The sequence below is a fragment of the Brassica oleracea genome, chromosome C2, assembly GCF_000695525.1.
Source record: "Brassica oleracea var. oleracea cultivar TO1000 chromosome C2, BOL, whole genome shotgun sequence".
Taxonomy (NCBI): domain Eukaryota; kingdom Viridiplantae; phylum Streptophyta; class Magnoliopsida; order Brassicales; family Brassicaceae; genus Brassica; species Brassica oleracea.
In genome coordinates, this window is record NC_027749.1 from 49874858 (window position 1) to 49886597 (window position 11740).

General features: G+C 28.3%; 1 protein-coding gene across 1 annotated transcript; it reads right to left on the bottom strand.

Annotated features, from left to right (window-relative positions):
- Positions 1 to 944: 944 nt before the first annotated feature.
- LOC106327258 (flavanone 3-dioxygenase-like) lies at positions 945 to 7049 on the bottom strand. Its single transcript, XM_013765366.1, has 4 exons — positions 6781 to 7049; positions 5793 to 6040; positions 2008 to 2332; positions 945 to 1327 (listed from the first exon to the last, which is right to left on the bottom strand). The coding sequence occupies exons 1-4, from the start codon at positions 6976 to 6978 to the stop codon at positions 1073 to 1075; spliced, it is 1026 nt and encodes a 341-aa protein (XP_013620820.1). The 5' UTR covers positions 6979 to 7049; the 3' UTR covers positions 945 to 1072.
- Positions 7050 to 11740: the final 4691 nt, after the last annotated feature.

Sequence of the window (11740 nt, forward strand, 5' to 3'; positions counted from 1 at the left end):
GTAGATAACCATAAAAAAATACATAAAACATGCTTACTTGAAAGTCCCAAGTAAATTTTAAATAAATTCAGTTTTTTATTTTATTTTGATAAATTTATAAAGAAATTATCAAATATTTATTTGTGTGCATGCTTAATATGCTTATAAGCATTATATAGACGCAGTACATTGGATAATGGGCTAAGGCCATGATAACATAATCAAAATACCATCCAGGCAAGCCAGGATTACACAATGACATGAGAATGAGAAGTCAACATATGCATACATTGCACAGAGCTTTAATTCACTTATTACACCAAAAAACTCGAATTCACTTTGTAAGTTACGTTACTAAATCACAAAACCCTTTCCATTTTGGCCTAATCTCAATCCCTTGAACGATGATTCTGCCTTTCAAACCACCTTGTCTCGTCGTCTCCAAGACGCTCATTTCGAGCTCCTCCTCGTCAAAACAGACGTACTCACCAAGTTCAATCTCCAAGCACCCATCTCCTTGCACTCGTTACAAAGATCGGTTTAGTTAACTATGAAGGAACATGTGCATTCGTCACAAGTAGAGCAACAAAAGACACCATGAAAATGTTAAATTTCGCCATTGTTTATGATATATACGAATTTAGTGTTTAATTTAACTTAAGTGGAACATTAAAAACAACTCTCAAATCTATGATATCCTTTGAATCAAAGATGCTAAATCAATTTATAGATATGAGCAATAGAAAGAAAACGTTTACTATAGTTCAATTGTTTTCTTGACAGTTTTATTTTTTAGTAACTAGTGTTTTTTTCTGAAAAAGGGCATATTAACTAGTGTTAAGTCACATTTATCTTGATGAAATAATTGCTTACATATATACTATATATTTAATTTTGGACACAAGGTAACAAAATAGTTGTAATCAAGACATTTATCAATCTAGCTAGAATAGATTGATAGAATAGAACTGATAAATGGTTACTATTATTGTTAATCATTTCTTAAATGAAAAATGGATACGTAGTATACACTTAAACACTTATTGTAGTACTCTGCGTTACTGCGTAAACACAAAGATCTCGAGGCAATTAACTAGTCGTTTAGAAAGTTTTCGAGGCAATGTTCTTGGTCCAGATTCCTACTCCAAAACTTCTTGTAGTACTCTGCATAAGTGTAGTCTCTGTAGATTGGCTTGGCCTCTTCCTCCTTGGCTTCCCACAGGGGCTTTGCCGGGCTTATGACAGCACCGTTATCAGGACACATAAATGATGCGATCGATAGTCTCGGGTTTTCAGTGTTTGTCACTGCTCGATGCCAAACACTTTTGTATACTCCGTTACTCAATGCCTGAAATTAAATATGTTAAGCAAGTTTAGCCCGACCGTTCTCCCAGATTTGTCTCCCTAAATTTAACGTTTAAAATCTGAAGTCCAAAGCTATGGCTTCCTTTAACCTATACTCTTGACCAGACCTACATTCAATATTTTAATTTATAGACTAGCATATAAATATTTTGATAGATATTATTAAGAGAATTACTCTATATGATAGCATTAAAAAAAATTTATTCACAAAATTAACACTCAAGAGTCAAAATAACCAAAATAAGTTTCATTATATAGGTAAAATATATTTATACCGCTAGAGTTAACTACTCTAGACTTAAATTTAGATTTTTTGGGAATAGTGAGTTTAAGGACTCAAATTTAGAATTTAACATTTAGGGTATAAAATTTAAAATAATAATTTAAAAATATTTCCGGACAAAAAGGTTTTGGAAAAATAGAAATTGAAAATAAAAGAAATTAAAAATCAGAAAAAGTTTCAAATATGTTTTTGAAAAAAAAATGATTTTTCTAATTTTTTAATATTTATTTATTTATATATAAAGAGTAGAAGAACAAAGTTTTTTACCCTTTTAATAACATTTATTTTTGTCAATTTTCTTTTTGCGTTCTTTTGATCATAAAAATATTTTTAAGTCTACTTGAGAGATTTGTCCTATTACTAATCTCTGATCAACTTACCTGCAACTGGTCACCAATGTTGATGACAAAAGCATCAGGACGAGGATTAACAGCAAACCAGTGACCGTCGATCAAGATCTGGAGACCGCAAACGGTAGCATCTTGGAGAAGAATGGTGAGGGCATTTGGGTCGGTATGAGCAGGTAAACCATAGGTGAGCTCAGGCTCAGGACATGGAGGATAATAGTTGACTGCCATGTGTTGACCTTGTTCACCAAGCACTTTCTTCATGTAATCTTTTTCTAAACCTAAGCTCTCTGATATCAATTCCTCTATTTTAAGTCCCAATTCTCTTATTTCTCTACTGTATTTACTCACAACTTCCCTGCAAAAGGACTTGCACAAAGTAAGCTTACTCAAATAGTTAAAATGGTCAACTTATAGTTAAATCGTTATATATATTCACTTTTTAACGGTCCTTTTTTAACATGATACATAGATTTAGTTAAATCCATGAAACTACATGATTTTGGAGTTAATAGTTTTTGTTTGGGTAAATCTTTTTTCATGCATTGATACTCATAAAGATTATGTTATTTACCCTAGTCATAATAATAAGTTTTTCCTAGTATAATATTTGATATAATCAGAGTTGGTCATGAGATTTTCAAGGCTTATACAAAACAAAACAAAATATTTTAAATATCATAACATGTATGAAATAATTATGCAATTCTATTTATTGTGATACTTTCATAATTTTCTTTTTAAAAGTAATCTATTAGAATATTTTTTACATAAATCTATATGTTAAAATTGTTTTTCTTACAAAATTTTTTATTTTTGTAATTTTTTTTACGATTTGTGACATAAAATATTTTAATATAATGTATTCATATTTTATTTAAAATAAAATATATAAAATAATTATTTTATATATTTATTTTAAATTATGGGCTCCACAAATTTAGGGGCCATTCTAATTAGGCCTGAGACTTATATTCGAGATCCATTATCCGATCTGGGATTTGCTCCAATCCAATCCAAAAAAACGGATATCCAGGGGGTCCGGATCCAAATCTTGATTTGATTTGACCTATTCAAAATATGAAATTTTAGGCCCGGATATCCGGATCCGGATCCGAACTTACTATTTATTTAAAATTTAATTATATTTATATATGTATACTATATATAATTTCTATATAAAATAATGAATTTTTTTTATTTGATTCAATTTCAATAATTTTTCATTAAAAAAATTAATAGGCTAAATAAATTAAATAAATTATTTTAATTAGCTAGTTTTTAATTTAATTTTTATTTTTTAATTTTTTTTAAAAAAAAGATACGAATTCGGATATCCGCGGGTATTCGGATTTTAGTCCGGATATCCTAACCCCAGATATCCGGAGAGTCTGAATCCGGATCCGGATAGCAATTTTACGGATCCGGCGAATCCGGATCCGGATCCAGATATCTCAAAATACCCCGGATATTCGATCCGTCCGAGGGCTAATTCCAATGGTTCATGTGTATGCCCCCTCAGACCGGGCCTGGATAAAATGTCTCAAACTAATCAACCACTGACTTTAATTATGGTCTCAACAGCGTTGAGTTTAGCTCGTATTTTTCAACCTAATCTACCAAACTTGCGATGACAAAAAAATATACTAAACTTGCAACTTATTATTCAAATTTTTGCCTATGTTTACATTTGCAATTATAGTTATTTTATATAACGACATAATATGTATTTGATAATTCTATAGTAAAAACGAAAATAAATACTTCTCAACACAATCACAAAAAGTTCTTATGAATTGGTCCTCGCAGTTTTATGAAGCCAACGTAGTGGTCCCCTTTTCACCAAAGGACATCTATCGGTTCGTTTTAAGGAAAATTATAATATTGCAAAATAAATAAAATAGGAATTTTCTATTCCAAAATAGGAAATAGAAATTCTTTTTTTTTGTACTTGTTCATATTTTAAATACTTATTTTATATTTGAAAGTAAACTAAATACTGTAGTATACTTTTTGTAGAGGTTCGGAAGTATCTGGACGGATCCTCGGTATTACTTTTATAAACAGGAAATATTAAAGGTTTTTAAGAGGAGCTGGATCTCGTAATAAAAAAAGAATAGTGGAGTATGTCGTCACTCCTCAGCTTCGAACCAACCAAAGGAGATTGTGGCAAGAATATAAAAAGAGAGCATCTATCTGTTGAAGAGAAAATTTAAAACAAGTCCTTTTTTTAATGTTTAAATCAATATGAAAATTCACAGAAGATTGGCATGATATCACGACTCTGACATCAACGCGGCTCACGAGTGACGTTTCTTCCCAGTTACCACACATATCATATTTTACAAGGTTTTTTATTTGGGTTGAACATATTTTACAAGGTTATGATTGACCAACAACCATTTCACTTATATATTATTTAACTGTATTATGTCAAAATTACCTTTGATAATATAGATTATGATAATTTGAAACCTTTTAGATGGAATTTGTCAGATAACTGAGTTTAGTTAATATATTTTTAGTAGTCTCCACTGAAACCTTTTAGATGGAATTAGTAGTCTCCACTGAAACTTGCTTCAATCAATTTCTGTACTTTTTTAGAATTTTTTTTGTAGGAAATATATATTTTTAAAAATATAGAAGTGACTTAGAGAGATGTTCTAACATATCTTTTTATAACATTTACTTTTACTTATTTAAATACATAATCTCTCTCTCTATATATATAGACATGTATGTAGGTATCATAGAGTACAGTACACACACGTTGCTGTTAAAAAAAATCAGTTGTATTCATGGTTGTAAGTTAATAGTCGGCCGAATTAATTCACACGTCTTTGAAGAATATGAAGTATGGTGACCACTTATTATAAGCCCAACAGCCACATGTATGCATAGGAATTGTGCAATGTACACATCTTAGCAGTCCATGTGATCACATGGGGAACCAAATCAGAAAAGATAAAATACATGGGACCATAATTTAATTTATCTTTTACCAATCAAATTTTAAAATATATAACTAGTTTGAAGAAAAACAAAATCAGTTGACTTGACTCGGATGAAGTTCCAATTTTCTTTGTTCAAATCCAAAATCGACTTTTGTGTTTAGGAATGAATATACCCAATATTCTCGTTATAAAAATGAAAATAATTTAATGGTGATTTAAATAGGGCATATGCTTGTTTATTTTATAATGTTATAATACGATAGACGATGTCATATGAGAAAAATGCTCACATTAAGGCTACTTCCTGCTGGAAAACAAATTAGCTTGCTCTAATTTTGTTTTATTGTGTGTTTTTAAGGAATCACGATATAGCTCTGAATATCTATAGCTCAGCTTATGTCTTTTCTTGATAGGCAGCCTATATTTGCTTTCAGCCATTAGTTTGTTTTCATTCTTATAGTATAGTATGATTATCTATATAGGGACCAGAGACAGAGAAAATAGAATCTGATGAGGTAAATGATAGTCTTAAGATAGATATATAAGTCTATTTATAGTCTAAAACTAGCTTTATAAGTCTATTTTTGGCAATTCTGACATATCAGAATTCACCAATAAAATAAAACCATGGCATATACCATAGAATCTGACGGACCGTTCTTTACCTATTCAAAATATGAAATATTGTTTATATTATTATTGACTATATATCAATACAAATTACAAGAATGGTTTTTTTTTTTTGAAAAAGGGATTTTAAATTACTAGAAATATTAGTTGATAAAAAAAAGTTACTAGAAATATTTGAGAAAGAAGATGCAAACCCAAATTACAACCTGAAAAAAGAGTGAGTTAAGTGCTTACTTGAAAGAAGGTGGGTTGGAAGGCCACTCATGGACATACTTGTCGATAGGATAACAATGAAGTCTTAGATAGTCTCTCCAATTATTAACCTCTTCTTCCTTCACATTAAAGCTCGTCGATAATCTCGGTGTCTTTGTTGGATCGTCCGAGTATAGCTTCATTTTTTCGTCCATAGGCATGCCAAAAAACTCATGCGCAACACTCACCATCTCATCTATAGTTGCTTTGCTAACACCATGATTTATAACCTATATCCATTGAAAAGGTTAGCCGAGAAATCCTGACAAAAAAAAGGTTAGCCGAGAAAAAACTATTCTTTCTGTTTTATAAATGATGTCATTATGACATTTTTTATTGTTACAAAAGAATGTTTTTAAAAAAAAATTATAAAAATTTATAATTATTTAAATTTAATATAAATTGTAAAATGCATTGATTTTATAAATATTTTTATTTGCCTCAAATATCATTTGTTAAATGGTTATAATTATTAAAAATATAAATACATTTTAATTATTTTTATAATTTATGTGAAAATGTCAAATTGACATTTTTTTAAAAACAGAAAGAGTATTAATTGTTAGTTTAAATACTTAGCTATATTATAGTAAATACTAAGGTCGGCTTGGGCGGAAAGTCATAATAAAAGTTATTTTATATTAATTCATGAAGTATCTAAAATTTATTATAGATAAAAAAATATTATAAACAAACAAATAATAGTTAGTGAAATATTGAAGTTCAATTTAAATAATTCATGAAACATAATTTGGTTATTACGTCGAAGCGCACAGCAAACCAGTAATGCTAGCGCTCTTTATATTCATAATAGAAACAAAGGCTAGTGCAAGAAAAAAGTTTTTTTTTGTTTACTCCGTTTGATATAAGTAACCAAATAATAATAATGAAAATCAGTATATTTATTCTTTAATTGATTCAAAAGTTCATATACCTTATCAAAGCGTGTATAATATGTGTATATAGGTACCTGAAAGAAACCAAATCGGGCGCAAGCTTGGTGGATTTTTTGGACGAGCCGAGATCGATCTGTTGAAGATATATCGATGAGAGGGAAATCTTCAAGCTGAGAAACTTGGGAGAGACGTGGACGGTCAGAGAGTGGCCGGACATAGTTTTCCGGCAAAGTAGAGTGACGGAAACCGGTGGATAAAAGCTTTGCCGCCATGTTATGATTTCGGAGATGAAAGAAGTTGTAAAGGGGAAGAGATAAAGGAAGGCTTGACTTTGATATGAGTATGTATGCAATGTGTATATATATATAAATAACTCAAGAATAGGTCACATTCTTTTTTATTTCAATATGTATATTATTAAGTTATTAACATAATTTTGTGGAGTGTGGTTTAACAGTTTAGTAAGGGAATTCCGAAAATGACAAATGTTGTTTTAACCATAGAAAAATACTAGACGATAGAAATCTGTATGCCTTATATCTTTCCGTAAAGCTAACTCTAAAAGAGTAGTTGTATCATCTTCAAACTGAAACTCTATTCTATCTTAACATCTACTAACATTTCTGTCAACTTCTTGGGCTTTGAACGGGGACGAACAGTCCCACGCCGCACTGCTGAATAATAACAAAAATCTCTTCGTATATTTATGTATCTATATATTTTTGTTACTATTACAATCGCACCACATTTCACCATTCAGACCTTTAGAAAATAATATTTTATAAAAATATTATTTTAACATTTTCACACAAATTAAAAAAATTTGAAATACATTTATATTTATTAACTAAAAATATTTTAATAATAATATTTAAAGTTAATAATTTTAATACATTTTATAATCAATACTAAACTTAAAATAAATATAAATTACAATAGAATTCTAAAATAACACTCTTTGTATAACAAAAAATTATATTATTTACAAAACAGAAAGAATATATTAGAAGCTGTTTATAAGTATAAGTAATAAATTATCTTCAACCGAGTATGTTTTAAAACAAATAAGGGATAAAATAGCCAAACTGTTACACCAGAGAAAATAAAAATATAATAGCGAAATTCTATTGTTTGCGAATTAATTATATAGTGACACGGCGTTATTCCAGCGTCATGGTAGTGACGTCATGAATTTATTGCCTGAGCGCTGACATTACTACTCAGTACTCACTTTGAATTCCGAAAAAGTTTTAAAAAAATTATCGACCCTTGTAAGAGAAAATAGTGAAAATAGTTAGTATTTCACAATTATTCACCTTTTATTTACCTCATTAAAATATTTATGCAAATTCGACAAAATCATTTTTTTTCCCAAATAGCTAGTTCTATGACAGGTGAAGAACTAATAAATTCCATCATTCCGATATTACCAAAATGCGTGATAGTCTAGTAATAGTAAAAGAGAGTTAGTCTTTTTCTGCTTTGATTTCAAACTCTTTTCGATACAAAAATATTATTTTAAATTATAATTTTCAAAAGTTAACTTCAACATTTTTAGAGAGTGGTATAGGTTGAATGTCAGAAATTTCCAACATTTTAAATTTTTTTTTTTTTTAAAAATAACAAGATTTTGATCCGCGCAATGTTAGTTTAAAATTTATATGCATATATATTTATTTTAGATCTTTAGTGCTGTACATTTTAATTTTAATCATATATAAATATTTATATAACTGTTTCAAATATAATAATTTATAGTTTACATATTGTAAATAATCAATTACTTAAAACCAGTATATGTATTTGTTTCTTCTTATTATATATTTTATCTTATTGTATTTGTATTTAGTTATTAAACAAATTAATATGTGCATGAAAAACATATTTGAAAATTATCTTATATTTAATTTATGTTAAATTTTTACCACCCCTTTAAAACTAAATTTAATTTTAGTAATATTTTTACGTTTATTCATTTAACATAATATGTTATTTTATACACAAAAATCTAATATATGTTAATTTTTATACATGTATCGTAGTCCATCATCATATTATATTTTTTAACATAAATTAAGATCTCGTTAAAATATTTTTAAACAGATTTTTTTCAATTTTTTTTTAAATATATATATATATATATATATGAAAAGATATCAAAATATATTATGATTAAAGTAGTTCATAGATTCTATATATTATTAGTCTTATATAATTATATTTAATAAAAAAATTAAAGTTGATTAATTTAAAAATCACGCATGAAATAAAGTTGTAATTTATATTTTAATAGAATAGATACCTACAAAATAACTGTCAGAACTAGAGGAGAATCGTTTTCAAACTAAAATAAAAACAAAAAGATTTAAATATGGATAAAACAATAAACAACGGTAACCAAATTAATTGCGAATCTTATCATAAGAAAACTGGAAAATAAATGTGGGGTTGGGGCAGGCTGTAGCCTGTATAGGTGGCTTTCAAACGGCGTTTTAATCACTTCATTTTATTGTATTTGCTTCTAATATGGCAATTCTTTTTCTTCTAATATTCAAACTTCATCATGATAAGATTTGGGTCTGATTTTTGTTAGGCCAGAACAAAAGCAATTTAGCTACTTGGTCTCGCTACCAAATATCAATCACCGTCCTTGATTTGAAAAAAAAAAGAATCACCGTCCTTGAACCCAAAAAAGAGAGAAAAGTCTTAAGGTCACAATTTTTATGCTTTCTGAATAGTACCCATTGTCGACACCAGGGTCACCCCTTCTTTAAGGCATGACACAAATTTAAATTAGTTTTAAGGTCACAATTTTTATGCTTTCTTAATAGTAATGGTTGTGTAACGTTTTAATCTCTTAGCTATCTTAAGCTTGATTTTCTTAATTTCATCATCTATTTTTTACTTTTGATATTCTTTAAATGATTTTATATTTTGTTACCATGATTCATTTTAAATTTTTGATTAATGTTTATGTTTTTGTTTAAAAAAATAATTAAGATTATAACAGTTCGACCGTTCCCACTAAGTCTCTATGCCATTTTCTCGCTCTATGAATTATACCACCCGACTGATGTTTTATTTATAGAGCTTCCAAATATTTGCTTACTTATGTTACAGTTACTACATGATATTTCTATCTATTTTGATCTCACTTTTACGATATTGTGAATCATCTCGCGATTGATCACCTATTTTTCAATTAATATATTTTATGTGTATTTATTTCTAGAATTCTTTTTGAATATATACTTTAAAATGTAAGTAGACTTTAATGATATAAATAACCAACTTATTTTTTAAATTTTTTTTTGACATACATTAGAAAACAACAAATAAAAATAATCATTTTATCTTGCATGATAAAAACATCCTTTTTGCTTTAGGTCACTAAGATTATAGAGACGGCACTTGTCGGACCAAAGAATTACTAGGTGGTGAAAACTATGAAAAAGGCCACAGGAAGACATGATTCTCCAAATTAATGTAAAAGTCACACCCGTGTATTTCTTTTTACGATCTGAATTGCATTTTGATTAATATACGAATTGAGCATACAACCATGAACGCTCCACTAAACCACACAAACTAACGACTAATGTTCCACACCAATGGCGTGTACGATCTCGGGTGGTTCTTCTCTCCAAATAAAGCCCGTCTCTGTCTACGCGGGTGAGCTTGCTCGGGTGTTGCTCACTGTCCATGGTTTCTGCCGATAAGGAGGTCTCTCTCGAGCTGTTCTTGAGGAGCTAATCATTAAAAGCTGATCACCGGATACTGCCAATTCTACCGTATTCCGTTCTCAGATTAACTGTAGTTCCAATTTTGTGGCAAGAGTTTGTGCTGAGTTTGGTGTAGCCTATAGTTTTATTGTAGTAGTAGTTGTTGGCCTTGTTTAGCTTAGATTGAATTGGTGTTTAGCTTAACTTTTTGCATCTTCTGTTTTGTATTTTTGTTGTTTTTCTTGTAGTAGTAGTTGTTGGCCTTGTTTAGCTTAGATTGAATTGGTGTTTAGCTTAACTTTTTGCATCTTCTGTTTTGTATTTTTGTTGTTTTTCTTGTAGTAGTAGTTGTTGGCCTTGTTTAGCTTAGATTGAATTGGTGTTTAGCTTAACTTTTTGCATCTTCTGTTTTGTATTTTTGTCTAAAATTTGAAAATAGTAATAAATCTTTAACATTGTTACCAGAAAAAATGATCCACACCAGAATAAAGGGATCCAAAGAACTTACTTCGAGAGCACCCACGACGACACTACCTGTCCTTTATGCGCACACCTATGTATTTTTCTTATTTTTTGTGCAACCACACCTATGTATTTAAAAACAACTAGACCCTGATCCGCGCGGATATGAATTTTTAGTTTTTAATTATTTATTTTATTAAATAATGTATTTGTAATATTCGTTCATATTATATTCATTAAGTAAATATTTTTTTTGCATCTTAAACTATCTATTTTTTTACGAATGTGTGATATCATATAAAAAATATATAAAAAAATGAGTATAGAATTAATTAGATAATTTTAAAAGCAAAAAGTTTTCTTTCGTGTGCGATATCATATAATAATGATCCGTCCAGTTAACAAAAATCATGATTATTTTATGTGTAATTTTTTTTATTTTGACTATTTCCTTAAAACTATATTAAATTTTACATATTTTAATTAGAATATTTTTAATATCTTTACCTTTTTATTTGAAATGCAACTCAATATTTTTTTAACAATTCTAACAAAATATTTAAAAACTATTTTTAGAATTTGTTTGAAAAATATGAAAATTACATTTTAAATTAAAATTATCCTAAAATATGATAAGTTTTGATGTAAACGAAAACTCAAATTATGTAAAAAATAATGATATTCAATGATAATAACAATTTTAATTGATTATTTAAAAAAAAATCAATTTACAAAAATATTGTTTGAAAGAAAATTCATTTATCTTTCAAATATAAAATGAAAATATTATAATTAAATAATAAAAAATATAAATAAAAACCATAAATTTAGCAAATGACAACTGAGTTAT

Bases quoted from the DNA above. Each gene is read 5' to 3' on its own strand.
- LOC106327258 (XM_013765366.1), bottom strand. From the start codon at position 6,978: ATGGCGGCAAAGCTTTTATCCACCGGTTTCCGTCACTCTACTTTGCCG. The intron at 2,333-5,792 runs GTAAGCACTTAA...GTCCTTTTGCAG, and splicing joins TCCAACCCACCTTCTTTCAA to GGAAGTTGTGAGTAAATACA. The intron at 1,328-2,007 runs GTAAGTTGATCA...ATTTAATTTCAG, and splicing joins ACATTGGTGACCAGTTGCAG to GCATTGAGTAACGGAGTATA.